This window comes from Protobothrops mucrosquamatus, unplaced genomic scaffold (assembly GCF_001527695.2).
Source record: "Protobothrops mucrosquamatus isolate PMUCROS unplaced genomic scaffold, P.Mucros_1.0 scaffold194, whole genome shotgun sequence".
Classification (NCBI taxonomy): domain Eukaryota; kingdom Metazoa; phylum Chordata; class Lepidosauria; order Squamata; family Viperidae; genus Protobothrops; species Protobothrops mucrosquamatus.
In genome coordinates, this window is record NW_015386550.1 from 683,673 (window position 1) to 698,467 (window position 14,795).

At 36.6% G+C, this 14,795-nt stretch overlaps 1 protein-coding gene across 1 annotated transcript; it reads right to left on the minus strand.

Moving 5' to 3' along the window:
• Window positions 1–771: 771 nt before the first annotated feature.
• Window positions 772–14,233, minus strand: LOC107285582 (ER degradation-enhancing alpha-mannosidase-like protein 2). Its single transcript, XM_015813785.1, has 11 exons — window positions 14,062–14,233; window positions 11,069–11,179; window positions 9,897–9,936; window positions 9,461–9,566; window positions 8,712–8,837; window positions 7,586–7,797; window positions 5,689–5,830; window positions 4,180–4,304; window positions 3,620–3,764; window positions 2,686–2,807; window positions 772–2,411 (listed from the first exon to the last, which is right to left on the minus strand). Exons 1-11 carry the CDS (start codon window positions 14,166–14,168, stop codon window positions 1,914–1,916), a joined length of 1,734 nt encoding a protein of 577 aa, XP_015669271.1. The 5' UTR covers window positions 14,169–14,233; the 3' UTR covers window positions 772–1,913.
• Window positions 14,234–14,795: the final 562 nt, after the last annotated feature.

Consider the following 14,795-nt stretch of genomic DNA (forward strand, 5'->3'; position numbering starts at 1 on the left):
GGTGAGATGGGTGTTGTATAAATTTGATAAATTGGAAGAATTGTGTTTATATTGCGCACCTCCACATTACAATGCCATTTCCAGTACCGTAAAGCTCATGTTCCCATTATACAGCATTTGTAGTGATTATTCAGAATGAATTACTCCTAATACTAAAGAAGAAACATGAATAACATACGTAGTGCATTTTGCAGAAACATTTGTTGATATCTTTTAGTGTAGAAAGAATAACTTGTTGCTTGGATATTGTCCAAGATTTTATATATAACATAAAATGAAACAAATTCTTTCCCCGCTTTTAAATCAATTATTTCAGAACTATCTCCCATTTAATTTCCATCTTTTTTTGCCCCAGCTTTAGATCTTGTTTACTCTTGTTTACTTATAACATTCAGAAGCTCACCAAGGTTATATTAATAGTTTTACCATGCTTAAGAATGAATAACAATGAAATCAAATCTTAAGAAACCAATTATAGTATATAAACATTTAATTTGGAAGGTGGAATTTAGCATCTCTGAATCTGCAGATTTCTTCATGTTTGGTGGGCAAACTGTCAGAATACTTACATTCTTGAGCTCGCACAGTAGTATTTGCAACTGACATGATTTCAGAAAGGGCACATTTCACTGACAGCATTTAACAACTGATAGTATGTGTTTATTCATGCACACACAACATCCTGTTTTGTCTTTCAGATCTGGATCTCTGTGCAACCCTATTGAGCATAGTTTGAGATCTTCTGAAATTTACACAAATGGATGAGGCCCATGTTGGCAGTCCTTTAATGGGATTTCATGAAGGAAGAGATCCTAAATCTCACAGATAATCTCTCTCAATTTGTGCCAAAACATTCATTCAAAAATAGCAAGAGGTAGATTCTTAGCTATATCAGTCTTAATTGCTCCTTTATATTGATAAAAAACATTGGTAAAATGAAAAGGAAGACACAAATTCATTTTACATAATTAGAACACCCATAACAGGAGCTTTTATGATTTTTCATAAGAAAAATCATCCTAGGTAAACTGCCAATACGAAGCATCACATTTTGAATATTTAAGTGTTTGTAGCACTTTCAACATTCATTTATAATTTAAGCAGGACACATTTGCCAAAAATATAAAAATAACTTACCAATATTGTGACATAACAAATGTGAGAAGTTGAAAATACAGTTTTACCTCATACAGAATAAGCATATACTCATGTCTAAAATTTTTAATTGTTCAGGAGTAGAAAAGTGAAAATGCAAAAAAATAAAAAAAGATTTTTTAAAATATCTTCCTGCATACGCATGAAACAGCAGTCTTGCAATTCCTTGCTGCCTCTTTAATTTTTTTCCCTCCGGCAACTCTGTTTGCTTATGAGGTAATTTATGGAGAGAGAGAAAAATCTAGTGAAGCTTGTCTACTTATCCTTCTTTCTTCAGTGAGATTCCTCTACTATATTCAATGCCATCTGTTCATTATGTGCAAAGAAATTGTTCTGTTCAAAGAATTTAGATCCATAATTGACTGACCATCACTGAAAAAACACCCTTGCTATCATTATTCAAATGTTATTGAAGTAGCCCATGATAAATTTTTAAACACCATTACAGTGCTCACCTTGCAGCACTACCTATAAACCAGACATCTTTGTCTTTTATTTTCCTTGGTTCAGAAAACTACTAAAAACAAGGAATGCAAGAGGAATCAGGGCCCAGTAAAATCAGAAAACATTGTAACTAATTTTTCATTTTCAAATACTTTTGCTTTCCAAAGTGGATCCACGTCAACAAAATGTATCCTGCTTTGAGAAACTACAGATTCCTATAGCATGATGTTGTGTATTCCCAGGGAAACAGTGACCAAAATGCAAATAAAATTCAAGTTTACTGATTTCAACCCATTTGAATTTCAGAAAAGAAATCATGCATTGTCAAAGAAAACCTGTCCCATAACAGCTAGTTTTGAGTTGAATGGTTGACTGGGGCAGCTCAGTAACGGGACCATCCTTTTTTCTTTCTGGTCTGAGCCTACTTGTCTCTTGTAATCTTCAGAGGAAATATCAGTAGAATCTTTTTGTCTTTTTCCCATTTTACCTGAAGTTCTTATGAAAGTGAACTTCTTACTCTTATTCAAAGAGTAGACTTCCCTCATTAAGTTTTCAACTTCCCATTGGTCTTCTTTTTGATTCCGGCAACAGTGGAGGGCAGCAGGATCTATAGGATGGGCTTCTGTGTTGAAAATATATCCCCCAGCATCAAGAATACATTCTCCATATGGTGTCAGTAAGACATCAAAGGATGATCCATTGTTATGAATGAAGTTGTCACGATCAAACAATAGATACAGATATTTCACTGTTTCAGCCAAGAAGAAGGACTCCATACGGTTATCTAATTTGTGATCTCTTAGGTCTTTGATCTTTAAAATAAAAGCAAAGAAGTGGTTATGTTGAGATGTGAAAACTTGCCATATAGCACTAGCATATTCCCAACTGATTGAAGTTGGATTAATGGCAAATTTCTGGGGCAATTCTGGTATTTCTACAATAGAATCAGAATTCAAACTGCTTACATACTATAGAATAAGCAAGAAGATGCTTTTGTTGGTAACAAGGAAGACTTGCAAGGAATAAACTGACCCCCAATATTCCCACCCTACCAAAAAAAAAAAAAGTTTGGGAGAAACACTTAACTGTTGCAAAGCCACATTCAACTTTGCTGATTTTTTCTATTGACTCCACCACATCTCTGCCCAGCTCTAAAAGTGTTGGATCTTGTGTAGCACGATACAGATACATTGCGCTCTCTATTAGTTCTGCAAAGCCACAGACAAAAGAAATGAATATTTCCTGAATATGCACGTACTGAATGTAATAAATATAATAGCCAGTTTGGTACAGTGGTTAAAATGCTGGCCTAGAAACCAGGAGATTGTGAGTTCCAGTACTGCCTTAGAGGCATGAAAGCTGGTTGGGTGGCTTTTGGGCAGTTAATCTTTCTCAGCCCAACTCACCTCACAGAATTGTTTTTGTGGGGAAAATAGGATGAGGACCAGTATTATGTATGTTTGCTGCTTTGAATTACTTATAAAATAGTAAAAGCAGGATAAAAAAACCCCTAAATAACAACAATAGTATATAATGCCCCAAATATTAATTGCTCAGTCTTATAAACACAATTCAACACAAAACTATTCAATATAGTACTTTCTTACTAGCTTAAGCTTGATATAAAGGAGCATATTTTCATTTATGCACATTTCACTTGTTATTCTGTATAAGTGAAAAGCTGTTGTTTAGCTACCTTGAGCCAGAATAGAGAATAAATTTATTTGAACCATTTGGGCTTTGAGCCACTTAAAAGTAAAGTATAGCACCAATATTATGGACTAAGTCAAATCAGGTTAGTACTCTATGGGGATTTACCCAGAAATTCCAGAGCTATTGACTAGATTCATAAATTTAAAAAAAGCATTCTAGAGGAAGGTAGTAAACAATTTCTGCATTACTGCCAAAAAATGTCCATATTGTCACCAAGGAGTGGAGGCTAATTTGAGGAAGACTTGGCTTTTTACTGTAAGACGACCAAGGCACATTGCAAAAGGACTTCTGATATGTTCATATTTACCAGGTCGAAGTGGGTATCCCTCACGCTTTTCCACTGTGTAGCCCTGGGGGATATTGTAGAACTCAGGCAGCCCACCAAACTGTTTCCAAACAGTGTAATAATTGAGAAATGTTCGCATTGCACTATCTATGTCTCCAATAAGGCTCTGGGAAAAACAATTATGTAATATATATTTTTTTCTTTTAGCAAATAATACAACTACACATTAGGATCTCCCAAGATGATAAATGATGGCATTAGAAAGCAAATTAGGATTTTTAAAAAGTGTCAAAAGACATACAGTACTTAGATAGTTGGGTTTAACAGTTTTTTAAAAATAATTTATTTCTATCCAAGAATACTTTCACTGGATTCTTCATGAGAAAAGCGGGGCACACTTTGGTAGAAAGGCAACAGACATCTGGCATTATAATTGTAAAATTAAAATTATATTTAATATTTATGTTTAGGATGAGATGACTCAATTTATATTTAAAACACAATCTATAGCATCAGACACTCTAATAAAAATTATACATATATATTTTAACTATGATAATGAATTTTAGAGCAATCATTACCTGTAAACCAGGCCAGAAAGCCTCCAAAGATTGAAAAACTGGCATTGAGACAGTTCCTTTGTACATTTGAACCCACAAATACCAATCATCAAATTTTGTGTAGTTTTTTATAGCTTTGTTATAATCTAAAGTGAAAGGAAAGGTAAAACCAATGACAACTGTTGGGTTTGAAATTAAGTTTCAGAAGTGAAAACTCTTTCATATTCTCCATTCATACATATTCTAATTTCTATTTGAATTTCTAGTAACATCTAATAAATATTTTATTGTACATCTTTTCAAATTTATCTTTTGATAAAATGTAATATATATTGAATATTTAATGTATTATTTTCCTTTTATGCTTAAACAAAAGAACAGTAGCATAAAGATCCAAAATTAGTATAAATGCTGCTCACTACCCAGAAATTTTCAAGACAGATGCTATTCCAGAAAGAAAAGGACAAAACATAAGGTATCTTTAAAGCTGATATATGTAACCAAGATCAGGTTAACTATATAGTGAATGTAGCTATTTGTCTCACTGCTGTTTATGTACATAAATCTTATCTAAGATATCTTGCAAGACGTTAAGGCAGGTACAGGTTCACAATTACTGTATCTACACATTAGCATTGAATGTTTAAAAGGTTTAGATGGCCAATAATTGGGAGATAGGGAAAGAAGATCGGAAAATTAAGAAAATGCCATCTGGTTTTGAGTGACTAAGGTATAATGAGAAACATATAACAGATATATACTTTTCCTAGAAGTTTTGTCTTTGGTTTCTTAACCCATATTAAGTGTATAGATCATGGGTTGGCAACCCATGGCTCCGGAGCCGGATGTGGCTCTTTGAGCCTTCTCCTGCAGCTCCCAGTCCTCCTCCGCCATTTGCAGAGAGAGAGAGACAGAGGCACTTGTGCTTCCCTTCCCTTCTCCCCCCCCCCTCTCTTTTACACACACACACTAGTGTATATTCATACACATATACACTAAGGAAATTCTGGGTTTGTAGGAGATATTTCTAATGCATTTATGAAAGATTATTGCTCTCTCTCTCTCTCTCTGTGCGTGCATGTGTGTGTGTGTGTGTGTAAAAAAGAGAGTGGCCTCACACTGTTCTCTGACAAGCTTATTGGGCGGGGCTCCTGCCTTTGCTGCGTCTCTGCAGGAAGCAGCAGAAAGCAGCAGCTCTCTCTCTCTCTCTCTCTCTCACACACACACACACACACTCACACTGAGTGGGGGAAGAGGACTGGCAGACCAAGGGCAGGAGAGAGCCAGCCCAATAAGAATGTGTGTCAGCTTGTCGGAGAACAGTGTGAGGCCAGCTGACAGCAGCCTCTATTTCTTTTTAATTAAACTCTTTCAATCAAGCCCCCTCCTCCGGTGCGCGCGCAAGTTTTACGGCTCCCAGTATTTTCTGTTCCGTGGGAAACGGGTCCAAGTGGCTCTTTGAGTGTTTAAGGTTGACGATCCCTGGTATAGATAAACTGAAGTACATATCACACAACCATAGGAACTTACCTAGAAACATGGACATCAACTCCTCATCCTGCAGCAGAATGGCTCCTTTAACAAGGTATTCAAAATAGGAATCTACTCCTGCTCCAATCCCAGCATCCTGGGCTACCCACTTGGCAGTTATCACATCAATGTGATTACCTACCTGAGAGGGAAAAACTCAAGTTATTAAAGGTTCTGGCTAAGATTGCATTTCCTTTCCATTCAACAAAAGTTGTTTTGCTAATCAATGCAAGCTTAATATATATATTTAAACAGCATTTTCATTGTGCCATTGTAACTGTTAAGAATTAAATCTTGGTTTAGAATCTTGGGTTAAAATCTTATCGATTTTAAATGTCTTCTCTTTAGCTTCATTTTACAAAAGTACATTGTAAAAGAATATGCTCAGTCTAGGAATTCTTTGGGATAAACTGATGCTTCAGTACAGATTTCACTAATAACCATTTTAAATTCTGCATTATATTAATTTTCAAGGAAACTATGCATATCAGAAACAAATAGAATCAGAAAAGATGATTTAATTCCTGAGAAAATTAAAGCTAATTTGTAAGAATGTGATGAAATGATTTTTGACAATATCAGTTTTTCAAGTTTTCTTTTAATGAAATTGTCTGGATGAATTAACAGAATATAATAGTTTTTCCCCCCAATTTCAGTAATTAAGATATGACATACTCCAGCCAGGCAATTAAAAAAACAACTCAAACTATTCTAATGAACAATTACTATAAAGTTGCCCATACTATTATTTCTTTGCTTTTGATATAGGCCAACTTTCCTATATATGGTCACGCTCTAGATATGATCTATGATCCAATCATGCATTAGCTATGCAAATTAGGATAATAGGAGTTATAGACTATGTCTGAAAAGAACCTGGTTGGGAAGGTCTGACCATGTGATTTGGGGGCAAAAAACATCTTCTGTACTGTGCAATCCCCTAATTTTAGAGGAGGAGTAACTAAAGAAGCTTGAGTGGAGATGACATTACAGGGTTTTTTTAAATGAAAAGTAAAAATATTCTTATTTTTATTTAATCAGCATTTTAAATTTGTTTTATTATGATTTATTTGTCCTGAAGTTTTATGCTATTTGAAGAATGTTCAAAGAATAATGTTTTATTATTAGAATAAAATCCTGATTTAACAAACTTCCATTTAATAGATTTTGGATGCAACCAATTACAAATAATTCTGGACATCTCAAAATCATGTACAGATCAATTGTATCTGATGATGCCCAGCAGAAGCAATTAAATTTATATTAATTTTACAACAGTCGCAGTTATTTATCTCATTTTTACATATAAGATTATGTAAATGACACAAAATGCCTCATTTGCATCAGTTCACATTTGTGTAATGTCATTACAGAAATAATATAAAGCACAGTGATAATATACTTTTCTTATTTTGGGGAATATTAGGAATATTATCCTTTTCTCTTCAGAAAAGGAATAGCTGACTCATTTTCCCCAGATGATCCATTAAAATGAGGCCTAGTTGTATATTGTACACTTACTACTTTACAAAGCTTAAAAATCTAACAAAGCCTAAAAAATCTATTCTCTGAAGGGATCTTTAGATACAATACTTAGTACTATATTTGCAGAATTTCACCATGGTAAATTTATCTAAATGCTAGACCAGGGGCCTCCAACCTTTTGGGCACCAGGGACCAGTTCAATGAGAGAGATTTTTCTGTAGATTGGAGGGGATGTGGTTTCACATTCTGCCTTCATCCTGTGGAAGGGGCTTCCTTGTTTGTGTGGCCCGGTTTCTGGCATGTCGCGATCCTGTGTCAGTCCACAGACCAGGGTTGGGGACCTTTGTGCTAGATCTTTGTTTAGATTAAGCTACAAATAATGGACTGAAATGAAATGGGGCTTTCTACTCACCAAGCCAATTTCAGAACGATTTTTCCAGAGGGTCTTAAGAGCCTTTCTGGCAACATCTTCAAATACCGTATCCCCTGTAAGATAACTTAAGGTAGCAAATTCCACTATAAATGTACCAATCCCAGCAGTACAAGTAACTGGTGTCTCTCCAGGATTTACTCCATGTAGTAAATTTACTGTTCCATATGGCATTCCAGTTGGAGTCTGAAAGGCTTCAAAACAAAGTTTTGAATATTATTAAATATTTACAGGGGTTGAAAAAGTATTATCAAGGCCAACTTTCTACCCTATAAATGCACCACAATATGTTTTATAAAGCAACACATTGGCTCAAATTATACGGGCTGCTATTAATCAAGGCAGCATGGACTCTATGTTTTCAAAGATACAGAAGCCAGTAATCTGTTTCTGGTATAAAACTGTCCCTTCCTTTCACTAAAAGAAAGCCAAGGCAGGTTTTAGTTTCCACAACAAATTAGACGAATTAAATGTAAAATATTCACACAAATTAGTGGTTTCTGTATGTGGGGATAACTATTTTTCTCCAAAATGAACATTTATGTATTTATCCATTACTTTAACTGCTACTACGATACAGTCAAGGATTTGATATCACTGGAGGTAAATATTTGCAGAATGTTTTTTAATTCCCTTTTTGGAAAGTTATTTAAGTAACAATACTGTTATCTTGACCCACTTTCCACCAAGGTTCAACAAAGCTATTTTAGCTTTGACTGGGGTTGAATGCAGCTGATGAGTTGCCCACTCTGGTGATTGATACTTTTTAATCACTATTATAGAGTTACTCTAGAGCAGGATTGAAAGAACAGACTTGATACGCAACACTACTGTACAACTATTTAACCCATTTATAAACCTAGCAGATATGTCAGTCCATGTCAACTTTTAGTAACATTTTTTTCCAGTATACGTCAGGGCCACAATTCTTGATTTTCAAACAATGACATGGCCATCTCTTTCTATTTGGTATCTAGTGAACTACTGGGAAACTTTAGGAATTTCTAGTACGTATTACAACTCTATTCTATTCATGTGGCATGTAGCCTACTACGGGTGTATGTGTGTGTGGGAAACACAAGAAATAAGCTTCAGCAAGAATGCTCACCTGGCAAAAGTTTTCGAGCAGCATCTTCTGCCATCCTCAAGAGGGGACCAGAACATGGCCATCCTGCTTCTACTTTAACACCAGCCTTCTTTGACAGCAAATGAGCAGATAAGAGGCCGCCAACCACTACAAATGCAGATCAAGCTTATTTAGAAACAATGGATTGTGTCAATGACAAAGGATATACATACAGCTGACTTTCAGTTTTGTCATGGCCAAAGAGGCACTGAGGCCTGCAAATGTCCCCCGCTTTTCAATAAAGATAGAAGAGCAAGGCATTCAATTCTACTTTTCTGAAGTGATACTATAACTTTTAACTCTGCAACAATTTTTCCTTTGATCACTGCAAAGGAAATTTTTATGAAAAAATTGCCATTTCATTATGCTTACTCATTTCAAAAGCCACAAATGAAGAACAAACATTTTGAAAAATCAGACAAATGTAAAAGCAATTTACTAGATTACACCAAAGATTTCTAACAGGCGTCATTTTCTAACTTTGTATGTTCCATATGTGCTGGAATTTTTCTCTCAGAATCCAATAGCTGTGCTGGCTAACGATTATAGAAACTGACTCTAAAATATCTGATAGCCACCAAGTTTGAGAAGGCTGCTGGATGTTTATGGCAGGAGATGAAAACTAGTCTTTTCCTGCTCTTAGTATAGGAAGTTTTAGAATCTTCTTTTAGAACCCATATTGCAATTCAGACATAATCCACATTACCTTGCAAGATTCTTTGTCAACTCACCTCTGATATTGGTTTCAAAGACAGAAGCATTTACATCAATATCAAAATTTATACCCTCCTGCAATACACTAACAACTCGCTGGAATTCAGACACATTCCCCAAAATCTGAAAAAAAATAATGATTCGTAAAATATAATCTTATTAAAGGATAAGGAAACATTACAAGATACAAAACACTGCATAGCCATAAGCCATCTTTTCATACTCCTGTGTGATGAGCAGGGATTGAATGTGGCTTTTAACTCCTTCATGCCTTCTGGATGTGAACTTTCAAGATGTATGGAAAATGCATCATTCTTAATCTCCCAAATGGAGAAACAGAAACAGAAACAACAAGCATGGAGAACAAAAGCTATTCTTTGTTATTCAAGGATATGCATAGAAAATTAATGAAAACGAATGAATAATGATAATGAAGTCATTATCAATACTTACTAGTAGTGTATCCAGAGCATCAATCAATGTGAGAGAAAAACTGAAAAAGAAACCATGAGAAAAAAAAGCAATGGCTTGAGGGAAGGGGACATATACATAACATGATATACACACATTTTAATCTTAGCTATTGTCAGAAAAACAATCCACATGTTGTTGCATGAATAAATTTTGGACAGTTTCAATCTGCTCAACTTTCCAAATAAGAAATCATAGAACAATTTCTCTGAGATTACCTCACAATAAAATATGTTTTTTACGTAACATTCATGTATGAAATTATACATTTGAAGAAATTGTCACGAGTCAATGCATTACGGGGGGACTCACTTTATAAACAAATACTATAGGTTCACTGCACAAAAAGCCTGGAATAGCTGGCTTGGACACTTAGGTGTCCAAGCCAACTATTCCAGCCTTTTTATGCAGGATTTTGTGCGTGACAGGCTCAAAAGGCCTTTATATAACGAATGTCATATTCACAGATAATCTCAACCACCTACGCTGCTTCTGCTTTATTGGATTTATATATCATCTTTCTTTCATGACCCAGTACAGTCCTACAGAAAGGGCATATGTAATACCCTCTCCAATTTTTCCCCAAATATCCTGTGAGGGAGGTTAGCCTGAGAGAGTGAATGGCACAAGATCAACCAGTAAGCTTCCATGGCTTAGGGTGGATTTAAACCTGGCTCTTTCTAATCCACTCCACCAGAGCTACTATTAATGAGATGCTCTCTTGTTTTCATTGTGGTTCTATGTGGTTCTTGGCTTAATATCAGCTTCCCCTAACTTAGATTTTTCTAGGTGTGTGAACTTCAATTTTCAGGATTGTGCAGGCAGCATGATTGTTGCTAAAAACCTATGGAACTGAAATCTATAAATTTGCCCAGGTTGGGAAAGACTAGTCTAAAGTTTCTCTGTGAAGATGCAAATATGTTGTTTTCTTTGCTACAAGCTCCATTTTCTTTTGTATATGCATATAGCCCGAGAACCACCTATGGCCTCCACAAAGGGAAAATGATTAGACAGACCAATGAAATTACTTAATTTAACATGCATGCAATTTAAAAGTAAATATGCCCTTTGGCTTGATAGCAAGTTGAGATGTTCTGTAACAAGCTGCTACTTCAAAATTTCATAAGTGATCAATGATATTGATTTCCCAGTACCTTCCCCAAGTGTCCTGCCCGTCACATGTCAGAGGGCGCAGCTCATCGTAGGGAAAGGCATTTACCAGATAGTTATCATAAGCATGATAAAACATGGACTTGACTCGGTCTCTAAGGAAGAAAAGATACATGTTTAGTAACCTTACTAAACATGACTAATACAAAGCATTGTTTTCCCTCAAAATGCTAGCATGCTTTCAGTGTTTCTAAGTACTTCATACTTAAAGACCAATTCAAATATAAAAGTCTACCACCTTAAATGCACAACATAAAAGCTATATTGTATGTAACAAACAGTGTTTCAAACATGGCTATTCCTTATCATCCTGCTTTCATATCACAAAATTAAGAGTAATGAAGAATTTTTCAGGACTACATTTAAATCAGAGATTCAGAAACAACTGAAATACAAACTGGGTTATTGACAGGATTGCTACTGAAGTGGAAAAGAAAGAAGCCTAAAGAGAAGTTATAAGTCCTCTTTATAGATTTATGCAAATCATCCCTTCATTTAATATATTACAACAAAAATACAATCACAGTTCAAACTGATATATGTATTGGAATGCATACAAGGGGTTGGACAGGATGAAGTATTTCTGTTATATGACATATCTTTTGAATTAAAGAACCTTTGGGGTGAAAGTATTGGTGTCCAGAGTTACTGTTTTAGCTTAATGCTATCTGAAATCTTGAATTCCCCATGCTAAATGTTAATTCTTTGCAGTTAAGTTCACACTACTGAGGTTAAAATTTCATTATCTTTTAGCATCAATACATTTAGTGCACCTTAATTGCTTTTAACTGAGTTCGCAACATTGCTTGTTCAACAAATTATAACAGAGACTCAGTAGGAATAATATGATTTAAAACAGCATGGTTGATGTAATAAGTACCCCTGATTAAGCTTTCCTTAGAATGAATTCAACTTTTAAAATAGTGTCTGCTGCAAGATATATGTATAAAAAGTAGTCGCTTGGATGTGGCAATTCCATTCACAGCAAAAATGAAAATAACCTAATTCCATTCATGAGCCAGAAACCAAGCAATTACCAATATCTACTTCTAGCAAAAAAACAACTCTGGTTTAGTAGGAAGTGCAGGGATTATAAGGTGACAAAAAGGAATGCATTTGTCACTGAACTAAAAATTAGCTTAATATTGGTAGATGGATAACTATATAGCAGTGATGGCGAACCTTTTAGAGACCCAATGCCCAAACTGCAACCCAAAACCCACTTATTTATCAACGGGTGCCGGGTGGGCGTGGCCTCAGTGGTTATGGCAGACTGGGTGGGCGGGGCCAGGATGGCGGGGGCCAGTCCCTCACCATCTCTGGGGCACGGCACGCGTGCCCACAGAGAGGGCTCTGAGTGCCACCTCTGGCACGCGTGCCATAGGTTCGCCACCACTGCTATATAGGTTTATGTGCCGTGGTAAACATAATATTTTACATACCAAACTTTCTCTCCCCAAATCCCAATTTTATTACAGGGAATATTTTTTTTAAAAAAAGAAAGTATACCTTAATAGCATAATAATTTCAATACCAAATCACAGAACTGGAAAAAAAATACTAAGGACATTTTCAAGCAGGAAAAAAAAATACTATGAGCAAATTCTCTTTCAAAGGCCTGCATGAACAAACATGTTTTTGTCATTTAAAATTCCACAAGGGGAATAGCTGTGCTTCTCTCGGGAATGAGTCCCAAAGTTAAGATTCTCTCATGAGAGAGATCTGGTTTTCTTCCTGTATCATGAAATATCAGATATGGGCTGCTGGATGAAAGCAAGAGTTCTAAAACATGCTTTTAACCAGCAAGGAAAAATTAGATTTGCCCATCAGATAGGAAAACACGTTACAATATAATAGAATCTTAGCATTACAGGTAGTCCTTGAGTTATGACCACAATTGAGTCCAAAATTTATGTTGTTAAGTAAAGTGATTTTTGCCCCTTTTTATGACTTTTCTTGCCACAGTTGTTAAGTGAATCATTGCATTTGGTAAGTTAATGATGTGGTTAAGTGAATCTGGATTCCCTATTGACTTTGCTTGTCAGAAGGTCACAAAAGCTGATCACATGACCCCAGGACACTGCAACCGTCATAAATATGGTCCAGTTGCCAAGCATCTGAATTTTGATCACATGACCATGGGGATGCTGCAATGGTCATAAGTATGAAAAATGGTCATAAGTCACTTTTTCAGTGCTGTTGTAACTCTGAATGGTCACTAAATGAACTGTAAGTCGAGGACTACCTGTATAATATCTTTCCTCCTCTTTCTATTTTTTTCTTCCTTTTACCTCAATTTTTAATTGGTAAACCTTATGTCTCAGTCAGTGTCCTGCCAGAAGGCAATGTACTCTAGACAATAAGTTTCAGAAGACAAAATTAGATTTCAGGCCAAAAAAAAAAGTTTTAAGTGAATAGCAGTAGTACGATGAGCTTACTTTCATTGCACTTATAGCCTCCTACAAGCTACCATATGGCAGACTGGGATCTCTATCTGGTTGAATATCTGAAAAGAGCTTTTCCCCAGTTTTTGAAACTTCCTGACAGTTAGAACAATTAACCAGTGGAACAACCTGCCTCCAGAAGTGGTGAATGCTCCAACACTGGAAGTTTTTAAGAAGAAACTGGACAGCCATTTGTCCGAAATGGTATAGGGTTTCCTGCCTGAGCAGGAGGTTGGACTAGATGACCTCCGAGGTCCCTTCCAACTTTATCATTATTACTTACTTAATCAACGGCCCACCCCCTTTTGTAAAGGCATCATACACATTTCTTTGCAACTTCAAAGAAACAACTGGGGCATTTGCAGATCCACTTTGCCCTTCCAACAAGAGGAGCCAAGGAGCTTTACGAGATCAAGTCCTGCCTGCCTGCCTGCCTGCCTTAAAGCCGACGAAAGGGTAACTCAGGGAGACCTGCCTTCCTCGAGACGATCGGGAAGCAGAGCTCCTGGACCCAGGATCCCTGTCCGGCTCACCTATAATAGTTGACGTCAACTTCCTTCCCGGCTGCAAGGGAGGGTTGCCCAGGCAAGTGCAGCACCCACAACAAGAAGCAGCCCAGCGAGTAGAGTGAGCGCTGCATCTACGAAGCGTTCGCTATCGAGGCTCCCGAATACACCGCACCGCAGCCATCCAGAGCACTCATTTCCGGGTTCCGCCTCCGTCCGTAGCCACACCTCTAGCTCTTTTCTGCGCTCCAATCAGGAGCATTGGCGTAATCAGTGCTCGCGTTAGTGACGACGTAGGATGAAAGGATTGGTTGTTCTGTTACTCCGGCAATGCGGCTGCGCGAGAGATATTGTGCTTCTGCTGTTGCTTAGTTTCAGGGTTCCTTGGTGCTCTCTGAGCTTGTTTGTTTTCTTGCAGACGTTTCATTACCCAAACTAGGTAGCATCATCCTTGCTACAATTGATCATGTTACTTAGTTTGGGTAATGAAATATCTGCAAGAAAGCAAACAAGCTCAGAGAGCGCAAAAGACCCCTCATTTCAACCCTCAGCTACAAATTTCTCCTTTATTGGTACTTAGTTTCAGTTGTCCCAAAGGTGCTTTTTTATAGACATTTAGTTTCAGTTGTACCATAGTTCGTTCCTGGGGCGTTTGTAACTGTGCCGGCCTTTGGAATTTGAGTGGAATCAGAATAACCTTGCCTGGACCAGTCTTCTTCAAACTTAGCGAATGGCTGTCAAATTCTGGGAAGTCCATATAT